The 22947-nt window shown below is 39.8% G+C and overlaps 1 protein-coding gene and 1 long non-coding RNA gene across 6 annotated transcripts in view; one reads left to right on the top strand and one right to left on the bottom strand.

The window, feature by feature from the left end:
- Window positions 1-22947, bottom strand: part of picalmb (phosphatidylinositol binding clathrin assembly protein b) — a 64147-nt gene that overhangs the window by 20056 nt on the left and 21144 nt on the right. For 4 of the 5 annotated variants that reach the window (XM_061878047.1, XM_061878049.1, XM_061878048.1 and 1 more), the window contains exons 2-11: window positions 19747-19889; window positions 19392-19467; window positions 19219-19321; window positions 10120-10213; window positions 9841-9952; window positions 9648-9754; window positions 9530-9571; window positions 7288-7373; window positions 7080-7203; window positions 929-1062 (exon numbers count right to left, since the gene is read on the bottom strand). In XM_061878047.1, the coding sequence (XP_061734031.1) occupies window positions 929-1062; window positions 7080-7203; window positions 7288-7373; window positions 9530-9571; window positions 9648-9754; window positions 9841-9952; window positions 10120-10213; window positions 19219-19321; window positions 19392-19467; window positions 19747-19889 (1021 nt within the window). The remainder of the gene's footprint in view (window positions 1-928; window positions 1063-7079; window positions 7204-7287; window positions 7374-9529; window positions 9572-9647; window positions 9755-9840; window positions 9953-10119; window positions 10214-19218; window positions 19322-19391; window positions 19468-19746; window positions 19890-22947) is intronic. The other variant, XM_061878051.1, reaches the window with a different exon arrangement.
- Window positions 613-3883, top strand: LOC133537152 (uncharacterized). The gene is made up of 3 exons (XR_009802610.1): window positions 613-758; window positions 3341-3713; window positions 3794-3883. It is a non-coding gene; the product is annotated as an uncharacterized LOC133537152 (long non-coding RNA).

Below are 22947 nucleotides of genomic sequence, written 5' to 3'. Positions count from 1 at the left end.
GCTTTGACACTATTTCCACATTCACACACTGAGGCCGGGAGCTGCCATGCAAGGCACTAACCACGACACATCAGGTCCAAGGGTGAAGTGTCCTGCTCAAGGACACAACGGACATCACTAGGTTGGTAGAAGGTGGGGATCGAGCCAGGAACTCTGAGGTTGCTGGCAGGGCCACTCTCCCAACTGCGCCACACTGTTCCCCACTTTAGTATGATTTATATATCCATCTATCCATTTCCTACTGCTTGTTCCTTTCGGGGTGGCGGGGGTTGCTGGAGCCTATCGCAGCTGCATTCGGGCGGAAGGCGGCGTACACCCTGGACAGGTTTCCACCTCATCGCAGGGCCAACACAGATAGACAATATTCATATAATCGTACCAATTTATGTATTGATAGTACCGAAATCTGGATTGATCACCCCTACTCTCCATTGAAGTTTTAGCCTGTTGGCTTCTTGCGTTGTCGTGCGTCTGCGTGTGTGTGTGTGTGTGTTTGTGTGTGTTTATGTGAGTGTGTTTAGTCATTCCTTTTACTCTTGACCTTCAGTTACAATGTCACATGGAAAACACTTAGTTATTTTCCACCATGGTGGTGAAGATTAGTATCTTAGAAGTGTTTTCACAAAATGGATAGATGACGCGTCCGAGCTGGTGTTCTTGCAATTCATGCAACTCCTCAGTTTGTAACAAGAAATCCGGAAATGTTAATTGTGTCTCATACCGCGCTTTTAAAGGAATCCTTAGCAGTTACAATCTAGGTAAGGAATTGTTTAATTTAATTATATTTAATTTAATCATTTCTTAACTGTATTTTGTATGTCCTTCATGTGTTCTGTGTACATTGGGAGTCAAATTAGGTATATGGCTTGACTTGTATGACGTATCAGATTGTAATGTATTACTCCATATGAGGTTTTCCGTAAGATACCCATTTGAGCAGCTGGGTGTAGAAAATAGATCGATAGCTGGGGCCGTGCTGATTGTGCCCCCGGTGGTGGAGATAGGCGATGTATCCGTGGTGGCAAAGGAGGGCCTTTTGGAGAGTTCCTTGAGCCTCTGTTCCTGAGGAAGAAAGCAGGTCCGGATCAAGCAAACATGCAGAAAGCGAGAACAACGAAGACAATAGTTGCTTACATACATAGATACATATTTATACACACACATATGTATACAAACATATGCACACACACATATATAAATTATACATACTTCTATATCATACATACATACATACATACTGTGTGTGTGTGTATATATATATATATATATATGTGTGTGTGTGTATATATTTATATGAGTGTGTGCATATATGTATCTATATGTGTGTATGTATGTATGTACAGTGGGGCAAAAAAGTATTTAGTCAGCCACCGATTGTGCAAGTTCTCCCACTTAAAATGATGACAGAGGTCTGTAATTTTCATCATAGGTACACTTCAACTGTGAGAGACAAAATGTGAAAAACAAATCCAGGAAATCACATTGTAGGAATTTCAAACAATTTATTTATAAATTATGGTGGGAAATAAGTATTTGGTAAACCATTCAAAGCTCTCACTGACGGAAGGAGGTTTTGGCTCTAAATCTCATGATACATGGCCCCATTCATTCTTTCCTTAACACGGATCAATCGTCCTGTCCCCTTAGCAGAAAAACAGCCCCAAAGTATGATGTTTCACAGTAGGTATGGTGTTCTTGGGATGCAACTCAGTATTCTTCTTCCTCCAAACACGACGAGTTGAGTTTATACCAAAATGGATACATGGATGATACAGCAGAGAATTGGGAGAATGTCATGTGGTCAGATGAAACCAAAATATAACTTTTTGGTATAAACTCAACTCGTCGTGTTTGGTAGAAGAAGAATACAGAGTTGCATCCCAAGACCACCATACCTACTGTGAAGCATGGGGGTGCAAACATCATGCTTTGGGGCTTTTTTCTGCTAAGGGGACAGGACGACTGATCCGTGTTAAGGAAAGAATGAATGGGGCCATGTATCGTGAGATTTTGAGCCAAAACCTCCTTCCATCAGTGAGAGCTTTGAAGATGAAACGTGGCTGGGTCTTCCAGCATGACAATGATCCCAAACACACCGCCCGGGCAACAAAGGAGTGGCTCGGTAAGAAGCATTTGAAAGTCCTGGAGTGGCCTAGCCAGTCTCCAGACCTCAACCACATAGAAAATCTGTGGAGGGAGTTCAAAGTCCGTGTTGCTCGGCGACAGCCCCAAAACATCACTGCTCTCAAGAAGATTTGCATATAAGAATGGGCCAAAATACCAATTATTGTGTGTGCAAACCTGATAAAGACCTATAGTAATCATTTGATCTCTGTGATATAACCTTTGTTGGCAATAAAGTATTGAGTTGAATTTTGGTTATTGACCAAATATTTATTTACCACCATAATTTACAAATAAATTCTTTGAAATTCCTACAATGTGAATTCCTGGATTTTTTTTTCCACATTCTGTCATTCACAGTTGAAGTGTACCTATGATGAAAATTACAGACCTCTGTCATCATTTTAAGTGGGAGAACTTGCACAATCGGTGGCTGGCTGACTAAATACTTTTTTGCCCCGCTGTATATGCATACACACACTCATACAAATATATACAGTACATATATACACATACACACATAGAGACACATACTGTACACACACACACACACACACACACACACACACACACACACACACACACACACACACACACACAGCCCTTTTCCAAAAAAATTTGAAGACCATCATTGATAGCCTCCATGGGATGGGTATGCCACAAAAGTTCATAACCAAGGAGGCTGGCTGTCCACAGAGTGCTGTGTCCAAGCATATCAATGGAAAGTCTGGCGGAAGGGTTAAATAGGGCAGGAGAAGATAAACCAGCAGAAGAGCTCTGACCGTGGGCTTCTGCGGCTTATCAAATAGAGAAGATTCATGAATCTGGAAGAGATCCAGAAAGAGTGGAATGAGGCGAGAGTCATAGCTCCAAAACACACCACATTCAGACACTTCCGGGAGATGGGCTACGACTGTCAGAGTCCTAGGGTCAAACCGCTTCTGAGTCTTGAGCCAACGTAAGAAGCGTCTCAACTGGGCCAAGTAGAAGGAGGACTGGACTTTTGGCCAGTGGTTCAAGGTCCTCTATTCCAAAGAAAGTAAAATGTGCCTTTCATTCAGTAATCAAGGAACAAGGTTTCGGAGGAAGACAGGTGAGGAATAGAACCCAAGCTGCTTGAGGTCCAGTGTGAAATATCCACAGTCAGTCACGATTTGGGGTTCAATGTCCAGTGCAGGTGTTTGTAAACTCAAATTTTTTTTTTTTTTGATTCAAGGTCACCGCATCAGTCTAGCAGAATGTTTTAGAGGACTTCATGATACCTTCTGCTGAGGATCTGTATGGAGATGCAGATTTCATCTTCCAGCAGGACCTGGCTCCTGCCCATACCGCTGGAAGCAGGTTTGATGCCCATGCCATCACAGTGCTTGACTGGCCAGCCAACTCACCGGACCTAAACCCCCCATTGCTAATACCCCTTCTATTAGCAAGATGAAAATGAGGGGCACCAGACCCAAAAAAAAAGAAAAGCTGACAGCAAGCATCAAGGAAATCTGGGCTCCCATAACTCCCAGCCAATGCCACAGGATGATTGCCTCAATGCAACAACACATCGAGGCAGTAATTAAGGCAAAAGGTTTCCCTACAAAGTATTGAAGATTGACATATTTTGAAAGTACCATATTTTGATTGAGTTGATCTGATCCTAATTCATTCTTTTTTTCTGCAGAAACTGAGAAGTAAATCGTGATTTCTTCACAATCCAATTTTTTTGAAATCATAATTTTGTGGCCTTTATGAACTGGAAGCCCAATTCATGTACAAATAAACAACTATATGAAATCGTTCAAGTTGTGGGCCCTGAATCTATAATCTATGGAAATTTAACATTTTGAATGGAATTATGGAAATAAATACACTTTTCCATGATATTCACATTTTCTCGAAAGGGGCTGTATACACATACATACATACACACACATATACATCCATACACACATGCATACATACATATATATATATATATATATATATATGTATATATATATATACATAGATATACAGAGATACTTGGGGTGTAACGGTACGTGTGTTCGTATTGAACCGTTTCGGTACGGGGCTTTTGGTTCGGTGGTGTACCGAAAAAGTTTCCACACGGACATTTTAAGTAGCGTACCGCACATTGAGTAAACAATGCACACCGAGGCACAACACAAGGCATGCTACCAGCGACAGTGCTACGATAGACTTAATTTATTTAATCAATTAAAATTATTATACAAATAGTTGGCGATTAATTTAGTCATCAATTTGTTGGATGAATGCAATGCGCATGCGATGAGGCTCTTTTTTTTCCTCCTAAACCTTTACTTATGAACTGCAACATTGACAAACAGCTGAGAAACAATAATCAAAACAAGTACAAAAACAGAACAAAACAGCGCCAGGGCGGCGCTGAGGCTACGTCTCATGAGGTGGCAGTAAGCCAGTCAATGATGTGTCATTTGCAGCTCACGTGACCACGCCGTATCCTTTGCCTGGAACCATTTGAAAAATGGCGGAAAACAGTACGGATAGTTCGGCGTAGAAACATTTGAAGGTTATTGCTGCATTGGAGAAAAGTGTACGACCTAAGTCATCAAAAGTGTGGGAATACTTCACATTAAACACGGCAAAAAAGACAGTTTCCTGCAAAATGTGCACCATGGACCTCGCGTGGCACGGAAGTATTACATCGCTTTGGGAGCATGTATGAAGAGAAGAACTCACAGTACATAACTTTTTCAGTCCATAGTCCGAGTACATTGATCCGTTGTGTCCTCTTTGTGTGTTTTTAATATTTTGTTAACGAGGAGATTTTTTTCAGGAAGCGCTGCATCAACTGTTGTGTATTAACTTTCAGAGTGTTAGGAACGTTTTGGATAGTGCGACGTCTTAATTTTCTGTGTTGTTTTGGGTCGCAACAGGCATTCATAAGTTCAGCTTTTTTGTGAGTAACGTTAACGTTATGTCTTTGTAGCAACGTGGGACTGATAACGTGTCTCTGGCATATTTGACTCCGTTTTGAGAGAGAAAATACCCGTTTACCAATTTCGAAATAAACGTAACGGACAGAAATATCTCAGGTTGGTTTCATAATGGATCAATGTAGCTGGGCCCAATAAAGCTATATAAATCTATTTAGACTTGAATGACACTTTAGTATAACTAAACGTTATGAAAGTGCTGGAATATGTCATGCTATTATTATTCACAGGCATCCTTAAATGAATCCTTTATTATTCACAACAGAAACGTGTACATTATCTGATTCAGTTCTGATCTGATGATTTACAAGTCTGTGTTATTATTGGTGTACTCTTGAACTCAAACGTCCATTTATTTAATTTAGCTGTTTTTTTAATGTGGCGGCGTATTTGTCTTTTACGTCAAATTATTAATAAAAACAACTGGTTATGCATTGAGTTAATTGTAAATGATGCTACTATGTATGTTCATAATATGGTTTCTCTCATTTCAGAAAGAAACAAGCCAGCATTAGAGACTTGGTACAAAGGAAGGTGTGCACACCAAAGCAAGCGGCTGCATTGACTGATGCTACCTGAATATGTTGCTAACTGACATGAAGCCACTATCAATGGTGGAGGATGAAGGTTTTAGACAAATGATTCACGTCCTCAACCCTGGTTACACTCTTCCCCTCGAGGACCCATTTTACCAAACTGATGGTACGAGCAGACCTTCCAAGCAGTGCAGACTGACATAAAAGTCACCCAGAGCAAAATTGTTCTCAGGACAAGTGTAGCCACGGAAGCCTACCTTGGCAATACATGCCATTACATTGGAGACGAATGGAACAAAGTCAATCTGCCTTACGACCACGCCACTAGAAGAAACACATTCAGCAACCAACATTGCAGAATGGTTGGAATAGGTAATAGCCAGGTTTGAAATTCCCCTAAGCAAAACTATTGCTATTGTGCAGGAAAATGGTGCACTTTATAAAAAAACATTTTTGTAACACTTGCCTTGTTTTATTTGGCAAGTCGAAAGGACATGGTGCCAGTATGCTGTTTTTTGAATAAAGTATTGGAAAGGATAGAAATGTAGTTTGTCTCTTTTATCCGATTATTAATTGATTAATCGAAGTAATAATTGACTGATTAATCGATTATCAAATTAATCGTTAGTTGCAGCCCTACTGACCATACCTCCTCTTTTCATCGGATATGTCTCCTTTTGTGGGGCTGTCTGGGTGGAGTTTCTTAAATGCCTCAAATGTCTGGGATTTTAAGTTAGGGTTGTGTGTATTTTCAATGTACGTTTGGGGTTAAGAAGGTGTTAAAAACAAAACAAATTGTGCACGCAGCAACATTTTTAAGGGAGGGGCAGAGACAGAGAGAGCGAGAGAGTTATGATAAACGTGCATGTGTCGCCAGGCTCTGCTTTTTACCCATAGATTTATCAGATTTTATTTTTTATTATTTATAGCAGGGGTGTCAAAAGTGCCCGGAAGCCATTTGCGGCCCACAGCTAATGTTTTAAAGGTCGACGGCACATTTTAAAAATACTATTAAAATAAACAAAAATGAAACAAAAGTGAAATAAAAAAGCTTGAAAGTTAAATATAATTTAGAAAAAGTTGCAATGTTGACTAATAAAACAAAGCTGTTTTTTTTCTTTCAAACTGTCATTGCTCAAAACATAGTATTGAATCAAAATCAATGTTATTATGAATTATTGACCTATCCAATGTTCCCGTTACTTCACATCAAGTATTCCACTAAGAAAAAAAATCTGGGTGAAAGATTTTGCAAATTTGGTAAATAAATAAACTAAAAAATGTATATTTCTTTTTTTCCTTACTGTACCGAAAATGAACCGAACCGTGACCTCTAAACCGAGGTACGTACCGAACTTTTTGTGTACCTTTACACCCCTAAAATATACACATGTATGTATGTATGTATATATATATATATATATATATATATAAATAAAAAATATGTAAGCACCTTAAGCGCTTTAAGTCGGGCCTGCTCCTCTTCGAGGGCTGCTTGCTTCTCCCGTTCATCCACTTTAGTGAAAGACATTCCCGTGCTTGCAAGCGACGACACAGCATTCGACAGAGTGCTGGCCCTGTGGGACAAAAACTCAAAGATGAGAAGAGACAACAAAGGGATCCCACAAGGAACAAAAATGGTGACAGGTAGATTAACATACCTGCTGGCTGCAGTAGAGTCTTTCACCTTCTTGCCCTCTAAGGAGGCCAAATGCTGCTCCAGAGCCTCAAGAAGGCTGCTGGGAGCCTGTTGTGGTGACAAAACACACTCAGTCACATGGAGGACTATGTGTGTGTGGACATTGACACCATAAAGGAAAGTGGTGGGCAACCAAGCTAGAGCTGAATACAAGCCACATTTTCTACATTTCCATTGTGTGTGAGATGGTTTACCAGACTTGGAGCTACCCACCACTGATGCACCAAAGACTGCATTCCAGTCACACATTTACTCTGGATGAGAGCAACATGTGTATGGCATGGCTGTATTGAGGCATGTTCAACAACCGGCGCGTTGTTGAAATTGGCCACTACTAATCACAACAGGGCAGCCATACTGCAGCAAATGAGCTACTCTGCTTTTACACATTACTGTACAATGACGCAGAGTCACCACACTGGTAGTTTTTAAATCTCGCTCAAGTTGTTTGACTTGTGCGAGACAGCGCAGAGGCATGCAAAAATACAAACAGCGAAGCAAGTCACAGACACAGAAGAAGAGTGAAATGATAGTACTTACACATACTGTGAACTAAAGTGGAAAGATAAGGGGGAGAATACAGAATATAAAGGTGGTGACAGTCAAGAGGGGAATCCATTTGAGCTGCACAGCAAATAAACTGCCAACAGCACAGCTCCCTAAACGCGTGTAACCTCAACTGTCACTGTGCAACTGTGAGTAGACGGCAATCGCAGTGAGCAACAACTTTGTGAATACCAGACACCTTTATGTACTGTAGAAGGAGGCGGAAAAGAAGAAGGTAAAGCCAAGGAAGAAGATATTGAGAAGAAGGGAGAAGAAAGGACAGAAAGAAGTGTACCTTCTTTGGAAACATGCACTTAAAGATGGAAAGCATGCAGAGTGCAAGGAGACAACCAAAAGAGCAAGGCCAACGTGGGCCGGTGTTAAAAAATTAAAATGGGTTTGAGCCAGAATGAGCAAATGGCCTCTCGTTGCTTACAGATTGACAATAGTTGGAAAATTTGCAGGCCAGACCTCAAATCCAACTAGAAACTTTATTAAGTACAACTGCACAATCCGGTAAGGTTGTTTAAGATGTTAACCCTAACAACAATGTCAATACTTAGTATTTTTCTCATTCAGAGATATTAACCCCAAAATCTGTTTAATATCGTGGTTGTTGCATGCGGTCGTATAGAACTGCATTGGCGATTATACAATGGTATCTCATGTTGGTGGTTTGTGTTGAGATCAAGAGCAGATGAAAAGAGAGAAAGGATATCAGTTCATAAGAACATGAAGTAGGGCTGGGCGATATATCGATATATACGATACATCGTGGGTTTGTCTCTGTGCGATATAGAAAATTACTATATTGGAATATTCAAGTATATGTTCTCACGCAGTTGCTTTTAGCTGCGGGCATTCAGAATCTTCTCACTCTTTCCTGTCTCTTCTCGCAGGCGCACATTCTTACATACGTCACACACTGTCACGTCATACGTCACATACGTGTCCGCCCTCGCAGAGCAGAGAGGTAGCATACTGGGCTATGTTAGCTGCTAACGTAACCGTACAAGAGAAAGAAAGTGTGGCTCTGTTAACAAATGAAGGAAGACTTAATTCCCAATAAAAACAGCAAGGGCGTCCATCGTCTGGCGGTGGTTCGGCTTCAAGTGGGAATAGGTCAAACAAACAACCGTAATTTGTCAAGTGTGGGGAAAAAGTGTTGCTATAAAAAGTAGCATTACTGCTAATATGTCGTATCATTTGAAAAGTCACTCGCTAGAGAATGAAGAGAATTTCATTACCTTAGTAACCTACCACATAGTGAAGGACAAATACTATTTGATTTCCCATTATGTAGCTCATTTTTATTTGACACTTAAAATGTCTCTGACAATCTTGCACTTTATGTTTTGGAAAGGACTTGAATGTTTGTGCCATTGCTTAATAACTTTAATAAATACACTTTTGGTCAATTGACAGTAATGATTTCCCTCTCTGCATGAAAGTTTAAAAGTAGCATATATGAATGCAGTATGAAGAAGAATGTTTTAATGTATACACATATAACCATCATACGGCTGTGATTATATGCATCAAGTGTTCATTCAAGGCCAAGGCAAAATAACATAATATATATCGTTTATCGCGATATGGCCTAAAAATATTGGATATTTAAAAAAGGCAATACCGCCCAGCCCTAATATGAAGCTTACCTGGGAAAGGTCTGGAATGTCTCCTCTGTCGATGCCCACTTGCTGCAGAAGCATAGACAGAGACAAATTACTGTTTTCTGCACCAAAGCCAAGCAGTAAACAAACGGTGCTAATATACCTCAGCCACTTTGAGAAACTCTGATATTCGGGTCATTCGGGTTAGGAATTTCTTGTAAATATCCAGACCTTCTTTGCACTGGGTCTTCTTCATGTCAAAATATTTCTCTGTTTGGCGACAGAGGGTGCTGGTTACACTTTTTGAACCGCAACAATTGTCCACAGAGGCTGGAATGTGAGGGGAGGCGTCTTACCGAGCAAGTTGATGATACCTTCGTTATACGCGGCAAAGAGCCTGATGGAGTCTTTGAAGAGGAGCATGAAGGCAGCGTTGATGACTCCATTAGTCAGCTCGTTGGCATTGACCTACAGGAAAGCAATCAGCCCTGATTTGTATATATTCCTGACATTTTTTGGTTGGGATACAAAAAGTGGCAGCAAAGAAAATGCTTCGACACTGCAGCTTCATACAAGGATAACATTTTTTGTCAAATTTGTATAAAGCTGCTGCTTTAAAAGGCACTCAGACTCACATTGAAATCGAGGAGGGCGTCCATCTGATTCTGAATAATAGGGATGGTCTTGAGAAGCTTCTCTGTATTCATGGTCCTCATGACGCCGTCCACTCTGCGTAGACAGCGAGAGGGTGTTTGCAGACCGTAAGACAAGGTTCAATTATGCCACACTTGCTGAAATGTATGCGGCCTTGCTCAAATATGCACTGTGCTCCAGGTATTCACAGGTGTGTCGTCCACACCTTGAACAAAGGCTATAAAGAATGTAATGTACTCTAATTTAATCTTATCTATTTAATTTTTTTTGTTTTTTAACCATCAAAAAAAATCCTACAATCGAAGACATGACAACTATATTAATTTTAAAAAGGCAACTTTCTAGCTTGAAGACCAACTATAAAAAAACAAGAAAATAAATTGTGGTAGTAACTGTTTAATATGTAGATCAAGCAGAAAAACAATCAATTTGAGAAAAAAAAAGGAACTACTCTAATTTTCTATCTGTTCATTAGTCTGCAGATCAAAATGAGTGTTCACACCTTAGAGAGCTGTGGCCACAGGTGGATTGAAATGAATAATGGTTCCAACACAAGAGATATAATTGAAACACAGGATAGTCTTGTCAAACTTCTTCAAATAAAAGTCAATCATCTCATAATGTAGCAAAAGATGTTGATTGTCCATAGTCAAGTACGTCTAAAATCTAGACAAAGTACAATCACTATGGAAAGCTTGTAAAAGCAAAATATCCCAGTGGACCAAGTAAAACATCAAAACTTCAAGAACGAAAACTCAATGTCTTGAAAACAGAAAATGCACAGCAAAAAGAAAAAGTAGAACAAATGGGCAAAACAATTGAGTTAGTCTGTGACCCAACAGTAGGAAACCGCTTAACATCCATCCATTTTCTACCGCTTATTCCCTTTTTGGGGTCGCGGGGGGCGCTGGCGCCTATCTCAGCTACAATCGGGCGGAAGGCGGGGTACACCCTGGACAAGTCGCCCCCTCATCGCAGGGCCAACACAGACAGACAACATTCACACTCACATTCACACACTAGGGCCAATTTTAGCATTGCCAAACAACCTATCCCCAGGTGCATGTCTTTGGAAGTGGGAGGAAGCCGGAGTACCCGGAGGGAACCCACGCGCATTCACAAAGAGAACATGCAAACTCCACACAAAAAGATCCCGAGCCTGGGATTGAACCAATGACTGCAGGACCTTCGTATTGTGAGGCAGACACACTAACCCCTCTGCCACAGTGAAGCCCCAAACCGCTTAACAAAAATTTTAATTTAAATACAGAAAAGCTAAACAAAAGCTGTCATCAACAGCTAAACAGAAAAAAAACAAGGTTGCAGTGGGCTAAGGAAAAGCAATTGTGGCCTATGAATGACTGGATGAAAAACATATTCAATAATGAATCATGAATGTGAATTGGGCAAGGTGATGATGCTGCGACTTTTGTTTGGTGCTGTTCATATTTAATTTATGAAGACGGCTGCCTGAAGAAAACATGCAAATGTCCACAGTCATTGATAATATGGAGCTGCATATCAATTGTTGGATTGGAGTGAGATGGGCGTGACTCGACGCTGCAAATGTGGAAGTTGTGCAACTGCAAACACCCCCATTGAGCAAACGAACAACTGTCCTTTGAATAAGTCACTATAATTGTGATCATGATACAAGAAGCATATCATTGTGCCAAGCTAGCTGTGTACAAATTAAAACATGGAATGTGGCCTGCTGATTCTTTACAGACACTGTAATGTGATTGTTCATGTTTTTCAGTTAGTACAGATTGATGACCAATCACATTGTGTTCATTACAAACTCAAAAGTTATTCAGCTGTTGATTCAGTTTCCAGCTTAGCACTTGCCGTAGCTGGCGCACGGCTAGATCCTTAGTGTTGGCTCTTACAATAATGTTGCTACAGCTTGGTTATTATACAGGTTACGGAACGTAAATGAAGTATCGTTGGTGGTTTTACATGCATTTTCAAAGTGATTTAGAGGCAGAATGTGCTATAAGTAGCTGCATTGCTAGCCACATAGAAAGAGCCGATTATTACAAGTTAGAATGAAAAAAAAAAAAAAAAAACCTTTTGACCTCTTGTAAGGATTGTAAATGATAGGCAATATTCCCCCCGAAAAGTGCAGTTCCCTAAAGGCCACTTCCAGGATCTTAAGGTAATTTATGTTAAGGTAACGTGTGGAGTTCCCCAGGGTTCGGTCCTTGGCCCTGTACTCTTCAGCATCTATATGCTGCCGCTAGGTGACGTCATACGCAAATACGGTATTAGCTTTCACTGTTATGCTGATGACACCCAACTTTACATGCCCCTAAAGCTGACCAACACGCCGGACTGTAGTCAGTTGGAAGCGTGTCTTAATGAAATTAAACAATGGATGTCCGCTAACTTTTTGCAACTTAATGCCAAAAAAACAGAAATGCTGATTATCGGTCCTGCTAGACACCGACCTCTATTTAATAATACAACTTTAACATTTGACAACCAAATAATAAAACAAGGTGACTCTGTAAAAAATCTGGGTATTATCTTCGACCCAACTCTCTCCTTTGAGTCACACATTAAAAGCGTTACTAAAACGGCCTTCTTTCATCTCCGTAATATCGCTAAAATTCGCTCCATTTTGTCCACTAAAGACGCCGAGATCATTATGTTAGATCTACTATGGACTGGACTTTCACACTATTGTTAGATCCACTATGGACTGGACCTTCACAATATTATGTCAGACCAACTCGACGTCCATTGCATCCGGTCTCCCCTAGAGGGGGGGGTTGCCCACATCTGAGGTCCTCTCCAAGGTTTCTCATAGTCAGCATTGTCACTGGCGTCCCACTGAATGTGAATTCTCCCTGCCCACTGGGTGTGAGTTTTCCTTGCCCTTTTGTGGGTTCTTCCGAGGATGTTGTAGTCGTAATGATTTGTGCAGTCCTTTGAGACATTTGTGATTTGGGGCTATATAAATAAACATTGATTGATTGATTGATTGAATTTTTCCCTTGGTTGTTCTTGCATAAGGTTTTAACTTAACCACGGCCCATCTTCCATGCTTTAGCTGAGGGGCTGAAGCCCATAGCGTCTCAAAATCCAAAATTGTACGACCTGTTCATCAACCCCACAGTGTGGGACGTCTTCTTTTACCTCAAGCAGATAAAAAGCCCCGAAGCAGATGGTTTCCACCTCAATCTTTGACAGCTGGGATTGTGTTTTTGGGCTTATATTCAGCATTTCTCTACCTTTGAACACTTTTGAGTCAAGATGATGCCAAAGCGCTCCTTTGGGTTCATGAAACAGCTTCTCCCTTGTAAAACTGTTATTGTACAGTATAACCTTTATTTTCAACAGTCTGTCTCTCTTTGATACAATAAACCTATTGTAAAAGTTTTGTTAAGTCTATATCATTGAAAAGCGGTAAACTTACAAAATCAGCATGCGATTAATGATTTCTTTTTCCCAAAGTATGAAGATATACGGTATAGGGTAGTGGTTCTCAAACATTTTTGAGCAAGTACCACCTCAGAAAAAAACTTGACTCTCCAAGTACTACCACAATGACCAACATTAAAATACAGTATTGTAGTAGGCCAAAGTATTTATTAAAAAAAAAGGTAGAAGTTTAATTTAATGAATATATTTAATATTTTTGGCCATGGTAACTTTACACACGGTTTAAACAGTAAAACTGTTTGAATATAGGAAATAAAAAACTGTATTTTTATTAAGTGAATCTTTAGCGTACCGTTAGGGGTACTTGAATCACAGTTTTGAGAATAACTGGTATAGGGTTATCGGATTTAGCGATGAGGAGTGACAGATTTTTTGGTAAACGTGTAGCATGTTCTATATGTTATAGTTATTTGAATGACTCTTACCATAATATGTTACGTTAACATACCAGGCACGTTCTCAGTTGGTTATTTATGCGTCATATAACGTACACTTATTCAGCCTGTTGTTCACTATTCTTTATCTTTTTTAAATTGCCTTTCAAATGTCTATTCTTGGTGTTGGATTTTATCAAATAAATTTCCCCCAAAAACGCGACTTATACTCCAGTGCGACGTGTATATGTTGTTTTTTCCTTCTTTATCATGCATTTTCGGCCGGAGCGACGTATACTCGGAAAAATACGGTAGTAACGTCACTATGAGCAGAATAACGTTAAAAACTTCATGAAGATAAGCGCCGGCTTTCCTAGCTTGTACCCTGACGTGTCTGTGAATGAAAATATCGATATAGAAACAGCCCGTTAGAGTAGAAGCATGTTTGTGTGATTGAGAGAAAGGTTAAAAAAGTAAAACTGAACTCAATCTGGTTTTACTGCAGGGACACACAAAAAGAATAGGTAATAGTTTCTACAACACGAAAAGCTGCAGAACTGCAAAGCGCAGTTGTCATGCCAGATTCGTATCCCTGAAATATTTTGTGTATGCTGCTATATGTACACGTGTGTGTGCGTGTGTGTGCCTGTATGTGTGTGTTTGTGTGTGTGTGTGTGTGTGTAGGCTGCCTGATAATGCATAATAATACAAACTGTGGATTACTACAATCATGCCCTGATAAAATATGTTAGTAATGTAACCTATGATATTTCTACTTAAAAAATGGTTTTGATGATGAGTATAATATGCTTTGTATAAAGATGTCCGATAATGGCTTTTTGGCCGATATCTGATATTGTCCAACTCTTAATTACCGATTCCGATATCAACCGATACCGCTATATACAGTTGTGGAATTAACACATTGGGCATTAAACCAGGGGTCACCAACGCGGTGCCCGCGGGCACCAGGTCGCCCGTAAGGACCAGATGAGTCACCCGCTGGCCTGTTCTAAAAATAGCTCAAATAGCAGCACTAACCAGTGGGGTGCCTCTGTTTTTAAAATTGTATTTATTTACTAGCAAGCCGGTCTCGCTTTGCTCAACATTTTTTATTCTAAGAGAGACAAAAGTCAAATAGAAATTGAAAATCCAAGAAAATATTTTAAAGACTTGGTCTTCACTTGTTTGAATAAATTCATTTATTTTTTTTACTTTGCTTATATATAACTTTCAGAAAGACAATTTTAGAGAAAAAATACAACCTTAAAAATGATTTTAGGATTTTTAGACACATACCGTATCTTTCGGACTATAAGTCGCAGTTTTTTTTCATAGCTTGGCCGGGGGTGTGACTTATACTCAGGAGCGACTTATGTGTGAAATTATTAACACATTACCGTAAAATAGCAGATAATATTATTTAGCTCATTCAGGTAAGAGACTAGACATATAAGATTTTACGGGATTAAGCAATTAGGAGTGACAGATTGTTTGGTAAACATAAAGCATGTTCTATATGTTATAGCAATGTTTCCCACAGGTCAGGCATCTATTTGTGGTGGTGTGGTCGGGCGGCGGTGGCGATGACCAAGAAGAACGCGGAGTTGGAATATAATTACAACACTTTATGTACATATTATATACATATTTATATAATATGTAACTACAAGCTCCATTCACAGACAGAGTCACATTGCTTTTATGGGCGATCGAGCGAGTAATTCTTTCGTGGCGGGCCGCCACAAATAAATGAATGTGTGGGAAACCCTGTTATAGTTATTTGAATGACTCTTACCATAATATGTTACATCAACATACCAGGCACCTTCTCAGTTGGTTATTTAGCCGTCATATAACGTACACTTATTCAGCGTGTTGTTCACTATCCATCCATCTATTTTCTACCGCTTATTCCCTTTCGGGGTCGCTGGCGCCTATCTCACCTACAATCGGGCGGAAGGCAGGGTACACCCTGGACAAGTCGCCACCTCATCGCAGGGCCGTGTTGTTCACTAGTCTTTATTTATTTTAAATTACCGTTCAAATGTCTGTTCTTGGTGTTGGGTTTTATCAAATAAATTTCCCCCAAAAATGCGACTTATACTCCAGTGCGACTTATGTTTTTTTTTTCCCTTCTTTATTATGCATTTTCGGCAGGTGCGACTTATACTCCGAAAAATACGGTATAACTTTTGACCTTTTAAATTCCTTCCTCTTCTGATTGTACTGTTTCGACTTGCACCTTTTTTCTGTATACGTGAAAAAGTCAATAAAAAATGTTGGATTAAATTCCTTCCTCTTCTTTCCTGACAATTTTAATCAATGTTCAAGTGAATTTATTTTTTTTATTGTAAAGAATAATATCCATCCATCTTCTTCCACTTATCCGAGGTTGGGTCGCGGGGGCAGCAGCCTAAGCAGGGAAGCCCAGACTTCCCTCTCCCCAGCCACTTCGTCTAGCTCTTCCTGGGGGAGCAGAGCCCGAGGCGTTCCCAGGCTAGCCGGGAGACATAGTCTTCCCAACGTGTGCTGGGTCTTCCCCATGGCCTCCTACCGGTTGGACATGCCCTAAACATCTCCCTAGGGAGGCGTTCGGGTGGCATCCTGACCAGATGCCCGAGCCACCTCATCTGGCTCCTCTTGATGTGAAGGAGCAGCGGCTTTACTTTGAGCTCCTCCCGGATGGCAAAGCTTCTCACCCTATCTCTAAGGGAGAGCCCCACCACCTGGTGGAGGAAACTCATTTCGGCCACTTGTACCCGTGATCTTGTCCCTTTCGGTCATAACCCAAAGCTCATGACCATAGGTTAGGATGGGAACGTAGATCGACCGGTAACTTGAGAGCTTTGCCTTTCGGTAAAGAACAATAAATACATTTTAATTTAATTCTTCATTTTAATTCTTCATTCGTTTTTTCGACGAAGAATATTTGTGAAATATTTCTTCAAACTTATTATGATTAAAATTCAAAAAAAATATTCTGGCAAATGTAGAAAATCTGCAGAATCAAATTTAAATCTTATTTCAAACTCTTTTCAATTTCTTTAAAAAAAATTGTACTGGAAAATCTAGAAGAAATAATGATTTGTCTTTGTTAGAAATATAGCTTGGTCCAATTTGTTATATATTCTAACAAAGTGCAGATTGGATTTTAACCTATTTAAAACATGTCATCAAAAATATATATTTGTTGTGAGAAATCATTAAGATGATCAGTGTTTCCACAAAGATAAATATCATTAATTATTAATAATAACAGAGTTAAAGGTAAATTGAGCAAATTGGCTATTTCTGGCAATTTATAAAAGTGTGTATCAAACTGGTAGCCCTTCGCATTGATCAGTACCAAAGAAGTAGCTCTTGGTTTCAAAAAGGTGGGTGACCCCAGCATTAAACAATGTAACAAGGTTTTCCAAATTAAATCAACTCAAGTTATGGAAAATGCCAACATGGCCCTGCCATATTTATTATTTACGTCACAAAGTGCATTATGTTTTTTAACATGCTTCAAAACAGCAGCTTGGAATTTGGGACATGCACTCCCTGAGAGAGCATTAGAAGGTTGAGATGGGCAGGGTTGAGGTGGGGACTGGGGGGTGTATATTGTAGCGTCCCGGAAGAGTTAGTGCTGCAAGGGGTTCTGGGTGTTTGTTCTGTTGTGTTACGGCGCGGATGTTCTTCCGAAATGTGTTTGTCATTCTTGTTTGGTGTGGGTTCACAGTGTGGCGTATATTTGTAACAGTGTTAAAGTTGTTTCTACGGCCACCCTCAGTGTGATCTGCACGGCTGTTGATCAAGTATGCGTTGGATTCACTTGTGTGTGTGAAAAGCCGTAAATATTGTGTGATTGGGCCGGCACGCAAAGGCAGTACCTTTAAGGTTTATTGGCGCTCTGTACTTCTCCCTACATCCATGTACCACTCCGTACAGCGGCGTTTTAAAAAGTCATAAATTTTACTTTTTGAAACCGATACTGATAATTTCCGATTTTAAAGCATTTATCGGCAGTCTGATATTATCGGACATCTCGAGTTTTGTACACTATGTCGTAGAATGACAATGTCTTAAAAATATTTTATATTTTGGAAAAAAGTTTAATATTGCTTGGTGATCAGCACGCTAATGGTTTGACGATACCAAAACTTGTGAATTTGGAATTATATCATCAATCACAGTTGATATTATTGAAGGGACACAAATTATTTAAGCCTGTGTGCAGGGATACAAATGATCTCAGAGATTCAAAACTTTAAGGTGATATCTATTTATAATTGCATTTAATATTATAAGAGATGCTAATGTGCCAAAGAACTGTCTGTTTTGGTTGTTATTAAATACCGTATTTTTGGACTATAAATCGCAGTTTCTTTCATAGTTTGGCCAGGCGTTCGACTTATACTCAAGAGCGACTTGTGTGTGAAATTATTAACACATTACCGTAAAATATTAAATAATATTATTTTGCTCATTCACGTAAGAGACTAGACGTATAAAATTCCATGGGATGTAGCGATTAGGAGTGACAGGGGCGGCATAGCTCGGTTGGTAGAGCGGCAGTACCAGCAACTTGAGGGTGGCAGGTTCGATTCCCGCTTCCGCCATCCTAGTCACTGCCGTTGTGTCCTTGGGCAAGACACTTTACCCACCTGCTCCCAGTGCCACCCACACTTGTTTAAATGTAACTTAGATATTGGGTTTCACTATGTAAAGCGCTTTGAGTCACTAGAGAAAAGCGCTATATAAATATAATTCACTTCACTTCACAGATTGTTTGGTAAACGTGTAGCATGTTCTATATGTTATAGTTATATGAATGACTCTTACCATAATACGTTACGTTACATACCAGGCGCCTTCTCAGGTGGTTATTTATGCGTCATATAACGTACACTTATTCAGCCTTTCAAATGTCTATTCTTGGTGTTGGGTTTTATCAAATAAATTTCCCCCAAAAATGCGACTTATACTCCAGTGCGACTTATATATGTTTTTTTTTTTTTCCTTCTTTGTTATGCATTTTCGGCAGGTGCGACTTATACTCCGAAAAATATGGTAAACATGCGTCTGATATTGAAAGAAGTGTTGGAGTTAGTGTTATTTTAAATTTTGACACACCTAATGTCACTTTTACTGTAAATAAAGATCGGCTACAAATATCGGTTATCGGCATTATTCACTACTAGTATTGGCCCAGGAAAAAAAACATATCGGTCGATCTCAAAGCAAAACACAACAACAATAATTTCAGTTACTTACCCTCGCTTAACTTTGGTGAAATCAAAGGCAACCTGTCTGTATGAGACGGCTTTCTCATTTAGGTAGCGACTGTACCGCCGGATAAAGGTGGACATGTCATACCCTGAAATGAACAGAGGATCAGCGACTTTAACATGTGTTACATGGTATAACATGATAGTTTGATGTGTTACCTTGCAGGCCACTTTTGTCCAAAAAATTACTGAGGTTGAATAGTGTGTTCCTTGACGCCAGGTACTGCACAAAACGCTGCAAATAAAGAGTGGGGAAAATGCTTACTGGAAGCCATAAATTTATTCATGCAAGCTGACATAATCAGCCTTTTCTCTTAACACTACTGATATCTGTCCAGTGTTATAAAATCAATCAATCAATCAATGTTTACTTATATAGCCCTAAATCACTAGTGTCTCAAAGGGCTGCACAAACCACCACGACATCCTCGGTAGGCCCACATAAGGGCAAGGAAAACTCACACCCAGTGGGACATCGGTGACAATGATGACTATCTGTGGGGTCAAGGCTCACCTCGTTTCCGTACACCATGAGGTGGTGTGTAGTGATCAATGACTTGAACACAACCACCCAGCTGGTGTTGGTGGTCCTCTCAAACAGCGAGTCAGCCAGTTGGGGAATGTTGACATTCATCTCATTGGTGCAGTGGATCAAGTCTGAGACAAGAAAGCAACAAAGAGTTGTGACATGCAAAGCAATAAACTATGTAATGATAATCTACATATAATTAGACAATAACTAGTGTCAACTGTCCTGTAGAAGTGAATCATTTGATTATTATCTACACTGCCTAAAAATACCAAAAGTAGGATTTACCAAGGAGCTTTTAGTATTTCGCCTTTTCAGGGTGCTGGCTTCATCTTCAAAGCTGTGCTTGTCTTTTTTTAAACCCAGAGGTGACGTTATTTATTTCTAAACACATGTTAAGCCCATGAGCAAGCGCACACCTGCTGCTGCTGATGGAATATGAATAGATACGAAAGTGACGGCAGAGGAGGGCTAAATTGAATTTTACATGCCTCGACCAAAAAAGGTTGTGCTATGCATTTGTCTTACCTGGATCACAACGTGTATGCGAGCAACAAGAACCTAGTTCTTCTGAAAATATACAGCCTTCCTTTGTTTATTTTGTGACACCAACACAAAGGGTTACCCGTAATGGCATAAAAGGAAACATGTCACGGAAACTATTGAAATGGAATAGTACCTTATTGTTACACATAAGGCTGGACGATATGGCTTTTTATCAATATCTCAATATTTTTAGGCCATGTCACGACACACTATATATATTTCGATATTTTGCCTTAGCCTTGAATTAACACTTGATGCATATATCACACCAGTATGATGATTCTATGTGTCTACATTAAAACATTCTTCTTCATACTGCATTAATATATGTTCATTTTAAACCTTCATGCAGAAGGAAATCACAACTAAGTTAATTTACCAAAAATGTATTTATTAAACAGTTATTAAGCAGTGGCAAAAACACTCATGACATTTTAAAACAGAAAGTGCAAGATTGTCAGACATTTTAAAACAAGCTATTAGTGCACTTTTGTGCATGATGTCACTGAGATGACATACCAAAACACAAAATTAAAGTGCACGTTTTGTAAAGAACGCCATTACAATAGTTTAAAACAAATAAAATGCACTTTTGTGCATGTCACAAGATATTTCAATAAGTGTCATATAAAAATGAGCTGCATAATAGGAAATGAAATAGTGTATGTCCTTCACTATGTGGTATGTTCCTGCGAACATAATCTCTTTCTGTTGTTGACTCTTTTTTCATACGGTGTTGTGGAAATGGTTGCTTCTGCATTTTGTTGGTGTGGCACAGAACGGAGATGTTGACATGCAGAGTTTATAGCACTCTTTATTCTCTAGCAGGTGACTTTTCAAATGATGCTACTTTATTAGAGCTGCTACATTTTGTACGCTTTTGCCATATCCTTGACATATTACGGTTTTATGTTCGACATCTTTCCGCTTGAAGCCAAACCACCGCCACGCAATGGACCCTGTGCTGTTTTTGTTGGTAATGAATTATTCTTTCATTTGTTACCAAATTTACACCTTCTTTCTCTTGTATTACCACTTGCACCGCTCAGTTAGCACCACAGCTAATGTTACTATAACGCTACCTCTCTCAGGGTTTTCCACATTCATTTATTTGTGGCGGCCCGCCACGAAAGAATTACGGCCGCCACAAATAAAAAAAATAAAAAAATAATTTTTTTGCACATTTATTTTTTTTTTCCGGCTTTTGACTCGCTCGACCTATCATAAAAGCAATGGGACTCTGTCTGTGAATGAAGCTTGTAGTTACATATTATATAAATATGTAAATATTATATAAATATGCACATAAAGTGTTGTAATTATATTCCAACTACGCGTTCTTCTTGGTCATCGCCACCGCTGCCTCACCCCTATATCACACAGAGACAAACCCGTGACATATTGAGTATATCGATATATCGACCAGCCCTCGTTACACGGATGAGCGTTAGACTCTGTCCTGGCCTGCCCATTGCAGTCCGGCAAATTCTCAAAAAAGTTTAAATGTCTTAAACTCCCACTTGTTCATTTAACTCCCTGAATCCCAGAAGAAAGGCCAACACCAGACCCTTCCTTAATTTAACCTACGTTAGTTTGTGTGACTAATGGAAACACATTGAGCGCTTTGCGCACACAATAAACAAAGAGCGAGCAAACAGATCTAGCTTGGCGGGGGAGACGCGTGTCCGCTCTCCTTCATTTGAGTTCCACAGACAATGTGCCGTGTGTATGTCCAAGCAGGCTAAACCGTCATTCATGGATGCCAAGATGCCACAGAAATGCACTCGGACACACCGCTTCCACCTGCAGCAAGACGCCACCGTGAACTGCCCAGAGATAAAACAATACAGCATTGATAGACTTAACAGGAATATCATAAATGCACAAGCTCATCAAAAAAGACATTTTGATAATAATCACTTTAATTTAACTTTTATATTTGAATGGAAAATGGATTATGCTTCTATACCACCTTTCTACCTTCAAGGTACTCAAGTCACGTTGACACTATTTCCACATTTAAACCCTGATGGCAGGAGCTGCCATGCAAGGCACTAATCACGACCCATCAAGAGCCAGGGTGAAGGGTCTTGGCCAAGGAGACAACGGACATGACTACTAGGATGGCGGATACTGGGATCGGACCTGGAACTCTGAAGTTGCTGACACGACCGCTCTACCACCCGAGCCATGTTATTTTACCATTTGTATTTTTTAATTTAGTTTTTATTTTATGGAAACAAGTTCAACAGGTAAAAGCAATCAAAAGTGTAGGTAATCCATGCAAAGTTATAAAAGACTTCAAAATGCATTCAAATTTACTTTTCCAGTCATATATTTTTCTTAAAAGCACTGTCAGCCCTTGAAATTGTCCCCACATTCAATCAATGTTTATTTATATAGCCCTAAATCACAAGTGTCTCAAAGGGCTGCACAAGCCACGACGACATCCTCGGTTCAGAGCCCACACAAGGGCAAGGAAAAACTCACAACCCATTGGGATGTCAATGTGAATGACTATGAGAAACCTTGGAGGGGACCGCAGATGTGGGTGACCGCCCCACCCTCTAGGAGAGACCGGATGCAATGGACGTCGAGTTGGTCTGACATAATATTGTGAAGGTCCAGTCCATAGTGGAT

The sequence above is a fragment of the Nerophis ophidion genome, linkage group LG18, assembly GCF_033978795.1.
Source record: "Nerophis ophidion isolate RoL-2023_Sa linkage group LG18, RoL_Noph_v1.0, whole genome shotgun sequence".
Classification (NCBI taxonomy): domain Eukaryota; kingdom Metazoa; phylum Chordata; class Actinopteri; order Syngnathiformes; family Syngnathidae; genus Nerophis; species Nerophis ophidion.
The sequence above is the reverse complement of the archived record's forward strand: the minus strand, read 5'-3'. Positions and strand labels throughout refer to the sequence as shown.